At 35.7% G+C, this 14750-nt stretch overlaps 1 protein-coding gene across 4 annotated transcripts in view; it reads right to left on the reverse strand.

Annotated features, from left to right (window-relative positions):
- Window positions 1-14750, reverse strand: part of AFG1L (AFG1 like ATPase) — a 169015-nt gene that overhangs the window by 100530 nt on the left and 53735 nt on the right. For all 4 annotated transcript variants that reach the window (XM_079780359.1, XM_079780357.1, XM_079780358.1 and 1 more), the window contains 3 exons: window positions 11517-11618; window positions 10073-10203; window positions 4070-4169 (listed from right to left, as the gene is read on the reverse strand). In XM_079780359.1, coding sequence (XP_079636485.1) covers window positions 4070-4169; window positions 10073-10203; window positions 11517-11618 — 333 coding nt within the window. The remainder of the gene's footprint in view (window positions 1-4069; window positions 4170-10072; window positions 10204-11516; window positions 11619-14750) is intronic.

A 14750-nucleotide genomic window follows, 5' to 3' on the forward strand; every position in this document is an offset into this window, starting at 1 on the left:
TATAGATATGCCATCTTATTTATATTATATATTATTTAAAATTATATTCATATATAAATATGTATTTATTTATATATAAAGATATGCCATCTTTATATTAAAATATTCAGATATTTAGGATGATCATTTGGCTGCTGTGGCTAAAGAAACTGATATATAACAAGTGTTTCTTCTATGGTTTATATTTATAAACTTAGAGGCCTGGTGCACAGACTTGTGCACATTGAAAGGAAATTAATTAGAAGGTGGCCAGCGGGGCAGAACTGGGTGAGATGGGCCGGACATGCCCTGGAGCCAATCTCCCACAGTCCCTTCCTGGCCGGCAGCACGTGAGGCGGCGCCAGGGCTCAAAGGGCACCTGCGGAATGAGCGGAGTCCCTCTGGCAGGTGAGGTCCCTCGGCCTGGCCTGCGGGAATCGGGCCGAAGCCAGCAGTCTGACATCCCCCAAGGGGTCCCAGAGTGCGAGAGGGCACTCTGCAAAGTTGCTGTCGCTTGGCAGCTCCTGCGTTGAGCATCTGCCCCCGGGTGATCATTGCATGTCATGGCCGGTCGCTTAGGCTTTCATATATATAGATGACTTTCTTTAAGTTTGTGGCTAATGACCAATTTTTGCAATTCTGCATCTTGAAATTTCAGTCGCCTCCACAAGGGTGCCTCCACCTTGGATTTTTGCATGCTGCCTTGGTGCGCCTGTAACTCTGTTCCTACAAAGCTCTGAGCTCCAGGTGCTCCATAACCTCTCCTTGTGGTTGTCCTTCCTCAGTTTACCACAGTGCAGAAGCCTAAGAGCCAAGAGCAATTTTCTTCTCATTAATCTTCGATGGGGGTTGGGAGCTAGGGGGCAGCAAGCTTGTTCTGATACCTTGTTATTTATGAACATAGCTTGTCTCTGAATATCTAAAGGCAATACTACTGACACTGTTAGGTAAACAATTCAGCTAGAGTAGAGTCAAGCCTGGCTCCCACCTAGATAGGTGATCTAATATTAAAAAGCTCACTGACTTGGCTCATAGGGTTCCTACAACAATAAATCATAAGAATTCTACACATAACCTTATATGGATTTTTAATATATATGTTTTTAATTTCAGAGAGGAAGAGAGAGGGAGAGAGAGATAGAAACATCAATGATGAAGGATCGAGCCTGCAATCTAAGCATGTGCTCTGACCAGGAATCAAACCGTAACCTCCTGGTTCGACACTCAACCACTGAGCCATGCAAGCCAGGCCTTATATGGATTTTAACAAATGATCTGACAAAATCATTCATAATTCTCTTATAGTATAACAGATTGGTTATAACTATAATTGTGTGAATAACTGGCTCCAAAAGTATTAATTTATTTCTTTATATCGCCCTAAACTTAATTGATATCTCCCTAAAAGGCCTCTAGTGGTCTACTACAGGGGTCTTAATTTGGTTCTATCTTACTTACACATTTTAATTAATGGCTAAAGATATAGAAGTGTGATTACCAAGTTTATAAGGTAATAGTAAGAATAACTAAATATAATTTGTTAAAATCCTATTTCAAAAGCTATCAACATGAATTCAATTCAATGGAACAATGCAGATAAACTAATAAGATGAAATGTAATAGAAAGGAAAATCGACTACACAAAGGGGAGAGACCTAGTTTGATAGCAGTTCACAAAGTAAAATATGGGTGTATTAGCAGACTACAAATTTAATATGGCATCAATGTGACATGCTTATTTAAAACAAAATAACAAACTATTACATTGCTCTTTTCAGGTTCACTAGTAAACTCCATATTACCAATTCCAAGAGTCAATTCTCCACCTCATTTTCACCTCCTAGCTCCTCGCAGCACTTTAACAAACGTGATCAGCCCTCCTTTTGTACCACTTTTCCTTTCCTGGCTTGACCCTCCCTTGGTTCTCCTATCTCACTGGCCGCTGTTCCAGCTTCCTTTAGTACCGATGAATCCACATTTATGTTTCCAGTCCAAACCTTTCCATTGAAATCCAAACACATATGCATCTGCCTCACCATCACAGAAGCCCTCACTTTCACCTCCCTACCCAAATCTGCTTCTCCTGTAGCCTTCGCCATCTTAGTAAACAGCAATTTTATCCTTCCAGTTGCTCAGGCCAAAGACTTGAGTCATTAATCCCAATCTCCCTCTTTTATTTTTTCCATACCCTACATTCATTCCATCAGTAAATCCTTTTGGCTCTGCCTACAAAATACATCCAGAATCTGACCACTCTCACCACCTACCCTGCTCCATCATCCCCCTCAGGATTGTGGCAATCATCTCCTAAGTAGTCTCCTTACTTCCAACCTTGAAACCTCAATCCCAAAATCTATTCTCAGTACTATAGCCAGTGAGATCCTTTTAAAGCATGCATTCATTCAAAACTCATTCTAAGACTATTTGCTGAAATCCATCTAGAGCCTGCTTAAGTGCTTAGAATACATCTGTGAACAGAAGAAATAAGTCACTGCCCTCACAAAAGCTTTTGTGTCCTGAAAAGGGACAGACAATAAACTATAAATATAATAATAAATTATATTCTGGGTCCATAAGTGCTATAGGGAAAAAAGTAGAGCAGGCAAGGAGAAGCAGGACCAGAAAAAAGGGGAGGGTCGTAGATTCAAATAAGGGGATAAGTCTAGGCTTCATTGGCAAAGTAACTTTTCAGCAAAGACCTGAAGGAGGTAAGGACCTGGCCTTGCAGATATCTGGCAGAAAACCATTCCAGGCAGAAAGCTGTTATTATTAAGAATCCTATATAATAAAAGCCTAACATGCAAATTGTCCCCTCAACTGGGAGATCGACCAGGGGGTGGGGCCAGCCAGTCAACTACCCACGGCCTCTCCCCCCGGCTGGCCCGCCCTGGCTGGCGGCAGCGGCAGGCAGCTGGGGGAAGGGAGGCCACAGCCAGCAGCTGGCAGCCACTAGGGACCCTACCCGTGCACTAATTTCATGCACTGGGCCTCTAGTGTATAAAATAATTTCGGCTCACATGACTTGGCAACCGCCATTTTGAAACGGCAAAGGTCAACCCCTCTCTTTTTCCTTTAAATTAGCCAATCATGCAAGAGTGTGAGCCTAAGCTCTGACCAATCAAGAGTGAGGGACAGATGACATGTATCAGTCATAAAAGCCCAAGCAGACCGCCCACTCACTGTGCGTGCTGCCAGACCCTGTGAGTGTACACTCTCCTGCAGGAGTAAAGATATTTGCCTTTCTTAAAAAATGAAAAAAATAAATAAAAAGAATGTATAAAATATTATTTGGGATCCCTTAGACCTTCAACTGACCACATGGTGACCCAAATAAAACAAGATTTTAAACTTGTTTTTATTTAAATATTACTTGTATTTTACTTCTTAAATAATTTCCTAGTAAACCACAGTGCTTTTTGAGAAATTATATATGAAGTATTAGAAACTACTTATGCAAGTGAACTTTAAGTTTTTTTCTAAAATTTAATTAGGAATGTTGCCTTCCATTTCATTTAGTTTCTTTTATGATCCATAAAAAGAAGTTAAAAAGGACTGCATTTTTTATATGTGCATAGGGCATAACTAATACTTAGAAAAACAGCAAGTGCATCAAACACAACAGATCACCTGGATTTAGCATGCAAAGAATATAAACATTTTTCAAATACAAATACTGAGCCCTAGCCAGTTTGGCTCAGTGGATAGAGCCTCGGCCTGCAGACCAAAGGGTTCCGGGTTCAAGTCCGATCAAGGGCATGTACCTTGGTTGCAGGCTCCTTGCCGGCCCCGGGACCTTGTTGAGGCACGTGCAGGAGGCAACCAATCAATGTGTTTCTCTCACATCCATATTTCTCTGTCTTTCCCTCTCTCTGCCACTCTCTCTAAAAATCAATGGAAACATATCCTTAAGGGAGGATTAAAGAAAATACAAATACTCACTGGTTTTTCAAATTAAGTCAGTTATGAAACTAATGATAAGCAAAGTCATCAGATTTATTCACATAGTAAAATAAGTACAAAATTATGGATTTTTAAAACCTTGTTAGTTTCCATCTAATTGGATGAGATTAGCACAATATTTTGTTTTTACCTTCTGGTGGCCTGTTGGATGTTGCCACAACGACGACCCCATTTTTGAACAGATTTTCAAAAAGCTGTTTCAGAATCATGGCATCAGCAATGTCAGTGACCTATGGACAACAGCACATTTGTTTTATTTTAATTTCACTTCTGCTCTAACAAATTTGCTAAAGACTCTTTTTTTTTTTTAAGGATGAAAGTGAATTTCAAGAGAAAAATTCTAATTATCATCATGAAGAAAAGAGTAGATAATTAAAAGCATGAAAAACTGTATAGTAGTCTTTTAACTTTACTCTTCTATTTTGCAAGCCTATCATTTCTACACAAATTGTCAAATGGTTCTTTATTAACTTCTTTTATAGAACTACAGGTGGAAAGCATAGATAATTGTCCCAAGAATTTACAAAATCTAATTAATTAGAACTAACATGACCAACTCCCTTTTCCTACTTCCATCACAGCCTCCTTCTCCAAAAAATAAAAATAAAAAAGAGAGAGACATACACAAGCTGTTTGAGATTTCTAGTACCTTTGTGGCAAAGGTCCCTCAAAAGGTGCCTTTAAATGGTCATGGAACTTTAGAAATAAGGACAAGTAGCCAGTGAGACATAATCAGCTGCTGTTGAAAATAGAATGATATGACATAGATACTATTGTGCAATTGTTGCACAAAACAATTCAACAGATGGCCCATCACAAAAATAAGCAATTTCATTGTTCTTTTTAAGTGCCTTCTATTACTGTCCATGAATAATCAAAAGGCACTGCAGTCACTTCCAGCACAGCCAGCCTCTGCTAACCTTCATAAACACAAATATTCCTTCTAGAAAAAAATTTTTTAAAACAACAATTTATAAGAATGGTTAATACAGAATTAAAAAAAAAAACTTCTGACAAAACAAAAAGTGCAGAATGCATATAAAATTATTTAATCTAAGTACAGAGATACATATAACTAATGATCTTTTTTAAAATTACTTTTTAATCCACAATTAACAAATAAGCTTAATAATGACGTTTTTTAAAGCTTTTAAAAATCACATAGAAATACAGAAATTAAGGAGGAAAGGAAGTTGACTTAAAAAATAAGTGTATAGGGGAGGCTGATATTAATGGTCATACCTTCCCTTTTGAATATAACATGGGTTTTAGATACTCTTGATGTAGAAATGTTATGATCTTTCTTTAATACCACACTTTAGATAATCTCACTAAAACTTGTTTCATGTTCATAAAATATATCACACAATATATATCAATATGTATATGTTATTTTTAAATCATGTTAGAGCACATAGAAACTAATGGAATTCTTTCAAATTAGATCAAAATACTAAAAGTGAACAACTAACTGGTTCTAACACAACTAACAACAACCTGGCCTGGACAGGTCCCAATCACTTTCTCTTTATAGCTGGTATCTTACCCAAAAGTTTAATTATTCCTTCCCACCTGAGCAAAAAAAAACAAGACCAGGATATGGGGATGCACAGATCTTTCTTTTCTGTCTCAAACTGTAACTTTAAAATATTAACCAAAAACCTACTGATGGTTCTTATATTAAAAAGACTTCAGGAACTTACAAAGTGGTGATTAAAATGAAAAGGAAAGTGGTACTGATATTAATTAATTTGGAGCTTAGGATCACTGTCAAATTTTGCTTCTGCAAAAACACTCACAGAGAAGGCCCTTTTCAAAGGCTTAAATACCAGTGGCATTTCTGATGAGAGGACAGAATAAGCTAGCAAATTTTAGAAGCAACTGCACGTTTAAATTGGATTCCCAATACACCGACTTTTAAAAAGAATACCAATGAAAAGTTACCCAATTTTAGAGAATAAAAATCGTCATCTGCCTATCTCACTGGTGTTTTTGAAAAAATTTAAAGTAACTTTTGATTCAGAAAAACAAAGGGACATTTAGCTTATAAAACTGTGCAAAGGTTTCAATGGGAGGCTGGAAAAAGCAAACAATAAAGATTTGTGGTTGAATTATCATTTGTTGTTTCTGTATTTCAGTGTTTTTGCTGTATCGCAGTAAATTTACTTGGAGAAGCTGTGGCTAATTAAGAAAGCAGGAGTGACTTGGTGTAGCCGGGTGCCAATGTACACTCTTTTGATCTCGTCCCCTTTCTTGTTCAGCTTTGCTGGGGAACAGTAATTTTACAGTATAAGTGAACAGAAGACAACTGGCCACACATTCTTGAAGAGCGGGCTTTTTTAGCACCCAGCATTTCATTTCTACCAGGAACAAAAGAGAAGGCTACAGATTACCAATAAGGGTAGTCTGCTAATACAGAGAGTGGAGACATTTCATTAGCATTAAAGAGAAAAGATTTTTTTATGACCTAGAGTTGCTTTCCATTATGACTCACTTAAGTAAAAAAGGGGGAAAAATCTAACGGTTAATTTACATGTGTAAGTGCTTGAGTCTCAGTCAATCCTCTGATTGGTACAGTGCCATGTAATGACTGACAAACATAAGCATGCATTATCAGTAATTAGTATTAGCACAAAAATAAGCACCTATTTTTTATTAACAGTTTTTAATAGCTTTCCTGTTTTATAAAAACGGTCAAAACTATTTTTTAAATGATATTGACAGCTACAGAGGAGAATTTTGCATGATATTCTGCTCATCAGAAATCTTTAAAAAAAAAACATATTAGTAAAACATCTATCCAGTGTCCCAAAGACAGGAAGAAATAACATGTTTAAAAATCGCTTTCCTTTAGTATTTGATATCTTCAGAATTATTTTTCAGAAACAGTTTAATAAGAAATATAAATATTCAATCAGGTCATAAAGAAGTCCCTAAAGAAAATCTTAAAGAAAACCTTTTATGTCAGCAACTAAAACACATAAAAACAATCTATCTAGACAAATTCTCAAACAAAATAAAAATAGTGTATCTGATACCACAGGTAAAGATGACCAAACTAATGAGGAATATATTCTGCAGATGCAATCTGAATGTTATCATAACAGTCTTTAAAATGCCTTAAATTCAAGAACATAAAAAAAGAAAGAATATATTCTTGTTTTTAAGCGGCAGTAATTCATTCATCTTTCCACTAAAATAAATATTACATTAAATAACACCAACTAAAGGTTGATAATAACTAGTTAAAAATCAAGACTACTAATAGGATTCAATTTTAAAGTGAAGTGGTGTTTGTAGATATACTGTCATTAAGATTAAAGTGGCTAAAAAATCTTTTCTAGTAAATCAGTAATGCATTGTACTAGGTTTAATAGGCTTAAGGATAATTTTTAGGTTCTAAATTTAAAAATATCTACTAAAAGCTCACCCAGCTCTAGATCTGTACATTTAAAAACATAATAGAAGATATCATATACCAAGGAGAACATATAATATAGCTGTTACGACCAGTGACTAAGAATACTGATGATGGATTCAAACTGAGTTTCCAGCTGTTCAACCTTGGACAAGTTACTTAATCTCTCTGATCCATAATTTCCTCATCAATGCAAAACAAAATTGTTATGATACATATAGTAAATTCTCGATAAATGGTACCTATGACTATTACCTATGTATGGTATGTATGCTAGTACAATTCCTTATTATTTATGTATAATTATATAGAATTTTAGCTATAAAAGTAATGATATAGAGCACAATAATAACATAGGCACAAAGAAAGTACTAAGTACATAGTAGCTAATATTACAGAACATACATAATAAAATGTAAACATTCTAATAAATAAAAGGGCATTGTCTCAAACAGTTCATAAAAGATGGCTTTTAATTAGTAAGTAAACAAACATGGAAAAAATTCAACCATTACTACTTAAAGGAATATGCATTAAAACAATGAGAAACTTGTTAAATTAGACAAAAGTGTTAAGATAATTCAAAACATTGACGGGAAAAAAAATGTGGGTTGTTACTATATATAAGGGAAGTGGGACTTAGTTGGGGGACTACTTCAGTATGCCAATCATTTCTCTGATTGTTTAAAATTTACATTTTTAAGTTAATGATTTGTAGATGCTACCTATGAAATTCTAATGCTTTACATTCCTCGTCTATATGATGAAGATAGTAATAATAACTACTTTACAGAATTAAATGAAGTAAGGATATAAAAATACTTTGTAAGCCAAAAATCATTTAACAAAGGATGGATATTAATATACTTAAAATTATTTTAATTTCAGTACCTTAATCAAAAATTTAACTGTGCCAATTCAATTTTATTTAGAGTTAATTTAGGAGACTCATCATGATAAATCATGTGAGATGGCCTTCAGTGACTGATCACTGACTTCTGTTGCTGAAGGCAGCATAACTGTTAACTCAATGCTACTTAGTGAACTACATGATGCCCTTCTCTTCCTGAAATAGTACATTGGTGTACTTAGTATACCTCTGCAGAGTAGCAGGGGAGCATCTCTTTTCCATAAGCCTTTCTTTTGAAGACCTCTGTACAAAGGGTAGATGCCAGGCTGTCTTAAAATGACTAAAGGGAGAAATAAGTGAAGATTCTTCTTCCCCAGATGGTTCAGTGTAACACCATGCATAGCTAAAATTCCCCTTTCTCCTCTATCACAGATCAAGATTGCTGTTAGCTATGTGGATTGAGTTCCCTCATTTGGGATAAAGGCATCCTGGCTACAACATATTTCCACCATCCCAAGTTTTTAGCACAAAAGAACAGGAAATAACTTACTACCAATGTAAATGCATAATTTCAGAGAATCTTAAAACTGAAAGAAACTTTAAAATTTAACTAGAGCAATTCCCTTACTTTATCACAAATATGAAAGGAGTTGTGTGAATCACCCAGCGTCTACCAAAGAGTAGGCACATGCGAATGTTACCTTCCAGACCTTGAGAAGGTCTATGGGCCTTTATTCTAGGCAATCAGACACGGGAGTTTCTGCATTCAGCTCCAGAAATATTTTTCAAAAGCTTTGGTGTGAAGCTCTATTTTTAAGTTTATATTCAGTACTTGTGGATTTTCCTGTTTTCATTCCAATAATCACTTGTTCTTATGAAAAGCATTATAGAAAAACCAACTACAGTATTATGCTTCATAACTACTAAAGAAAGAAGTCTAATAAAGAGAAAGTAATTCTTAGTCTAGAGTATCGATTATTACTACTACTCTGACTACTACTATTACACTGGGATGGCATAGGATACATAATAAGCATAAGACTTGGTGTTTGCCTTTATCCCATATTTGCTTTCATCTATAATAATAAAAGCATAATATGCTAATTAGACCAGACGTCCTTCCGGACATCCTTCTAGACAAAGCCGGAGTTGCGAGGGAAGCCTGGGTCCCGGGTGCCGGAGGGAAGCCCATGTCCCAGGTGCCAGAGGGAAGCCAGTGCTGGCAGCCAGGGGAAGGAAGACCTACTCTTGCACAAATTTCATGCATCGGGCCTCTAGTAAGAAATAAAGATCAGTAAATAACTCACTACCAATTTAGTCACAATTTCAAAGAATCCTAAAACTAGAAGAATTTTAAAAGTTTAAGACAATTCTCTCCCTTCATCATATATAAGTTGTGAGATCTGTGAATCAAATAAAAACATTTTTAATAAAACCTCAAACACCTTTAAAGACATTATATTGTAATCAATACATTAGCTCCATCATGGTGTGGGGAGAGGAATGTGGATTCACTGTCTAGAGTATCAGAGTGGGCAAACTTTTCCTATAAAAGGCTGAACAGAGAATATTTTAGGCTTTGCAAGCCACAAATGGGCTGTGTTCAATTTTCTTTTTCTTTTGAAATAACCCTTTAAAAATATAAAAACTATTCTTTTCTCACTGGCCATTTAAAAGTTGATGGCCATATTTGCCCTCAGCAAGCTGAGGTGGGTGTGGCTGACCCCTGAACCAGATAGTAATATTAAAGTCATAAGAGATAATTCAAACCAATTTATAAAACAATGACAAATTCAGGAACAGACTGTAAATCTTCACACTTCATTCAGTATTTCATTCTACATCTAGAAGCATTTCTACCTTACCTGAAATTCATCGAAACATAAGAGACATGCTTCTTCGCTGATTTCTTCAGCTATAGGAGCTATTGGATCATATGATTTAGCCATGAATCCTGCTTTCCTTTTTGGCAAACTCTGTTTAAGGCGATGTATTCCTTAAACAGATGAAATTAAATATAAAATCAAATTACTAATAGTACATTTCAGATAACTATAACGTATTTTTAAATCTAAATAAATGAAACTTTAGTGTAAACATCAGTTTAAAGTCCACATACTGTATAATCATATATAACCACAAGTGTGATCATTGAAATTGGTTGCATTTTCTCTACCTCAAAATAAGTTGCTCACATATTATATTCCCATGATTATAAGGATACTTTATAATCATTCTATCTCTTCTTCAATCATTTTGGAGATAACAAAGTGATAAACTAGATGACTAGATGGTAACTAGATAGACCAAAAAATCAATCTTAGTCCTGAGAATCTCAGGGATGCGCACAGAGGAGACAGTCCTGCCCTATCTAATCAGAATGTTCTTATCTCCAGCCTGATACACTGGAGCCAGTCCCATTTCATGTATTATATGTGTACTAAATGCTGAAAGTATTCTAAGAAAAACACAATGTTCCTGCCCTGGAGAGGTTACAATGTAGCTGATAGACAATGCAAAAATGAAATAAAATAAGAACACCGACAAAGCAATAAAGCATACATACAAGTACACACTGCATGCCTACATGCTAAGGTGGCACAGTGGAAATGATCTAATCAAGAATAACTTCATTTTTAATTAGGTTTATTGGAGTGGCATTACTCAATAACATTATTTAAAATTCAAGTGTACAATTCTATAGTACATCACCTGTACATTGCATAGTATGCTCACCACCCAAAGTCTAGTCCCCTTCCATCACCATGTATTTGACACTCTTTACCTTCTTCCACCTCGCTCTACACACCTTCCCCTCTGGTAAACACCATAATATTGGCTGTCTATGAGTTTGTTTTATTTGTTTCTTTGTGGCTTTCTGTTTTATATTCCACATATGGTTCTTGTCCTTTTCCATGTGACTTATTTTGCTTAGTGTGATACTGCTCTCAAGATCCAACCATGTTGTCACAAATGGCAATATTTCATCTTTTCTTATGGCTGAATTGTAAAGAATAACTTTTTGAAAAGAATAACTTTTTTAACATTTCCTATTGATCCTTAGCAGAAAGAGAAAATGCCTAACCTTCATATAGTAACCTCTGTTCTCATATTTGGAAGTACTGATTTATCTTTAGGACCAACTCTGGACACATTACCATTGTTTCAATATAGCACAAAACAAAATCTTACTTTAAGCAAAAATATATTTTTAAGTATTAAAAAGTTCAGAATTTTAAAAGATGATGAAATTATTTTGTAGTGTTTGCCCACTTAAAAACCACTGCTTTTCCCAGATAGTTAACTTACTTTTGTGAACATCTAGCATGAAACCATGAAAATGAACCCGTTTTTTCCTCTTCATTTCCACATAAGTATAAAACATGTCCATCACCATTGTTTTCCCTGTACCTTAAAAAAAAAGAAAAAAGATACTATTAAACAGTGTTACTGATTGCTCTAATGATTGTTCATTAGCTTTAGGATAATGAAAACACACTCTTCTACGGGAAAGATTAAGACTATGTTATTTTTTTTAAAGAAGTGTTTATTTTTTATGTTAAACCAGGAAAAAATAAAATAATATTATTCTTTTCTGTTAAAATCCTGTTTTTAGGAAATATTATTAAATATTAGTTAGTATTACAGGGGCTATTTGCCCCTGAAAACTATGTTTATAAACTGGCATAATTTACAAATTCTTCATTCTTCAGTTTCTCTTCCAAAAGGTACCAGTATGAATAAAATAAATTCATTATTTAAATTTTTATTGGGTCATTACTAAGTGTGAGAAACTATCTTAGGCACTATGGGAAAATTCAAACATGAAAAATAAGAAAATAAAGATTAGTATCTAACATAAATACTGAAAAGAAATAGATGTAGATTAGAGCTGGAGGATTGCCAAGTATATAATACTTTTTCAAAAATCTGAGAATATAGGTCTTGCAAAATGAGGTCTACTTGAAGAAATTCTGATAGTCAACTCTTATAATTAAGTTATGTAATTTTCAATACTCTGGAACTTTTCATCACTATGATTGCATTAATAGTTGAAGAGTCAATGGCCCTGGGCCTTTAACGCAGGCATGCACAAAAAGCCTATTCCCTAGCAGAAAGGCAGAGCTCAAGCTCGGTTCACACCAAGCATTCCTTGCAGGCCAGGCCCAGAGATGCTGGCCCTGTCTCTTATCCTTCTGAGTTCTCCATTCCCCTTCCCTCCACCATGTTCTCCTCCTAAGAGATGCAGCTCAGGAAGTGAGATCTGAGTCTTAAGTCGGGGAGAGGGCGCGGGGGGGGGGGGGGGGGGGTGTGAAGGGGGGAGGGGTCTCCATTCCATAGATAACTTTGGGCCCATGCTGTTTGAATTGCCAGAAAGTTTTTGTATATGAAAATAGAATTTTTTAGAGATTTTTAAAAATATATTTTTATTGATTTCAGAGAGGAAGGAAGAGGGAGAGAGAGATAGAAACATCAATGATGAGAGAGAATCATTGATCGGCTGCCTCCTACAAGCCCCTGGGTGGGAATCAAGCTTGCAACCTGGGCATGTGCCCTGACTGGGAATCAAACACTGACCTCCTGGTTCATAGGTCAACATTCAACCACTGAGCCATGCCAGCTGGGCTGTCAAAGAGATTTTTAATGAAGAGACCATTCAGACTGAAAAGTAATTCTTTGCAAAAAATATCCAGTATAATATCTCTTGATATAGTGAGTGGCAGCAGATTTTAAGTCATTATATTTACCTAAAAGAGTAAATCAATAAAGTTTCAAATCCTGCTGCATAAAGCATAGTATACTGACAGGTCCAGAAAAAAGTCATGAATTATTTAACCACAAATGCAAACAACCTATATTTGAAGTGACTTTTGGGCTAACTCTAAAAAATGGGCTTAAAATATAATGTGACCATCATATAAAAAGTTTCTGAAGATAAAAGAAACATAAAAGGAAAGGACTGATAGATTAGGCTACGTGCAATTCAACTTTCTAAATATAAAATTCACCATAAATAAAATTATTATCTTTATTCATTTAATCAATATATTTTTACTGAATGCCTACCATGTGTGAGGTCCTATTCTAGGTGGTTAGGGTATCACAGTGAACAAACTTCACAAAAATCCATGCCCTCATGGAATTTGGTAGTTAAACCTTACATATCTTTTCAGATATAAAGAGCTCTTACAAACTACAATGAACTTTTTGTCCTAAAGCTCTCCCTTCTGGAAACTTCTCTACTTAGTATGACTCTATGATGAGAGTATCAATCACAAGGTGGGCCAATAAAAATACCCCACTACCCTACACACTGTGATTGGCCCTGTCATGGGGATATGACCCAGTTAGGTAATGTTCTATGTGAGGAGTTAATATGGATTCCAAGAATAAGAATCATCCCTTCTCCTTTTAAGAGAGCAACCTAGAAGATTCCAGAAGCCTTCTTTCCTCTAACATCAAAAAATTCTTACCAAGAATGAAGCCAACAATAGAAAACCAGAATCAAGCAATGAAGGGAAAAGGAGGGGAGGAGAGAGAGATCCCTAAAATATTATTTAATCTCTCCTCTCTACCCATAGCTGAATCAGATCATTAATTGATTTCACAATTAAACCAACCATTAAATTCCTCCCCTGGTTCAGCTACTTCAACGGACTCCCCTCGCCCCACTCCAACTGAAAGAGGACTGAGCAATACAGAATTAACAAGGGGGTGGGGCTCGGGGAAAGATGATCAAGTGCAAGAAACATGAGTATTCAAATAACACAAAAAATATAAATAGCTTTAAATACATTTTTTAAAGTTTAACTCCATCAGAAATATAAAAAAATACAAATTAAAACATCAATGATATACCAGTTTTATGTTGGTGAGGCCATGGGGGAATCCAAGTAAATCACCTATGTCTCGCTAAATTAGATTAAGAAAGTTCAGAATTATAGGAGTCCAACATATGTGAAAATTTCAAGGCAAAGCACCAGAGAGAAGGAAGCTATATAATGAAAAGAGCTCCTGAAACCAACATGTGAGTACTCTTGAGTCTTTGGCTGAAGACTAACTACTCCTATGTAGGGTGATACTCCATGATGTGAGGCAAAGAATGGCCATCAGGAAACTATAAGATAAACAATTTCCAATTGTTGTATGCATCATATCTCTGGAAATTATGGACAACACAAGGGATTCTTGCAGAAATAGAATTGTTCAGTATCTTGATTAAGATGTTGTATACATGAAACTACACAGGTGAAAAATAGTACACATACATGAATACAAGTAAAACTGGAGAAATTTGAATAAGATCCATGAACTGTATCGATGTCAATATCCTGGTTGTGATACTTATACTATAGTTTTGCAAAATGTTAACTTTCAGGGCAATAAAACAGAAAATACCAAAATATATCACATGTAAGGGTAAGTTTTCTTTCATGGAACTATTTTTCAGGCGTGTGGTGGTGTTCATGTGTGCGCGCGTGTGTGTGTGTGTGTGTGTGTGTGTGTGTGTGCGCGCGCGCGCGCGCACGCGCATGTACTCTG

Source organism: Cnephaeus nilssonii (genome assembly GCF_951640355.1).
Source record: "Cnephaeus nilssonii genome assembly, chromosome: 9".
NCBI lineage: Eukaryota > Metazoa > Chordata > Mammalia > Chiroptera > Vespertilionidae > Cnephaeus > Cnephaeus nilssonii.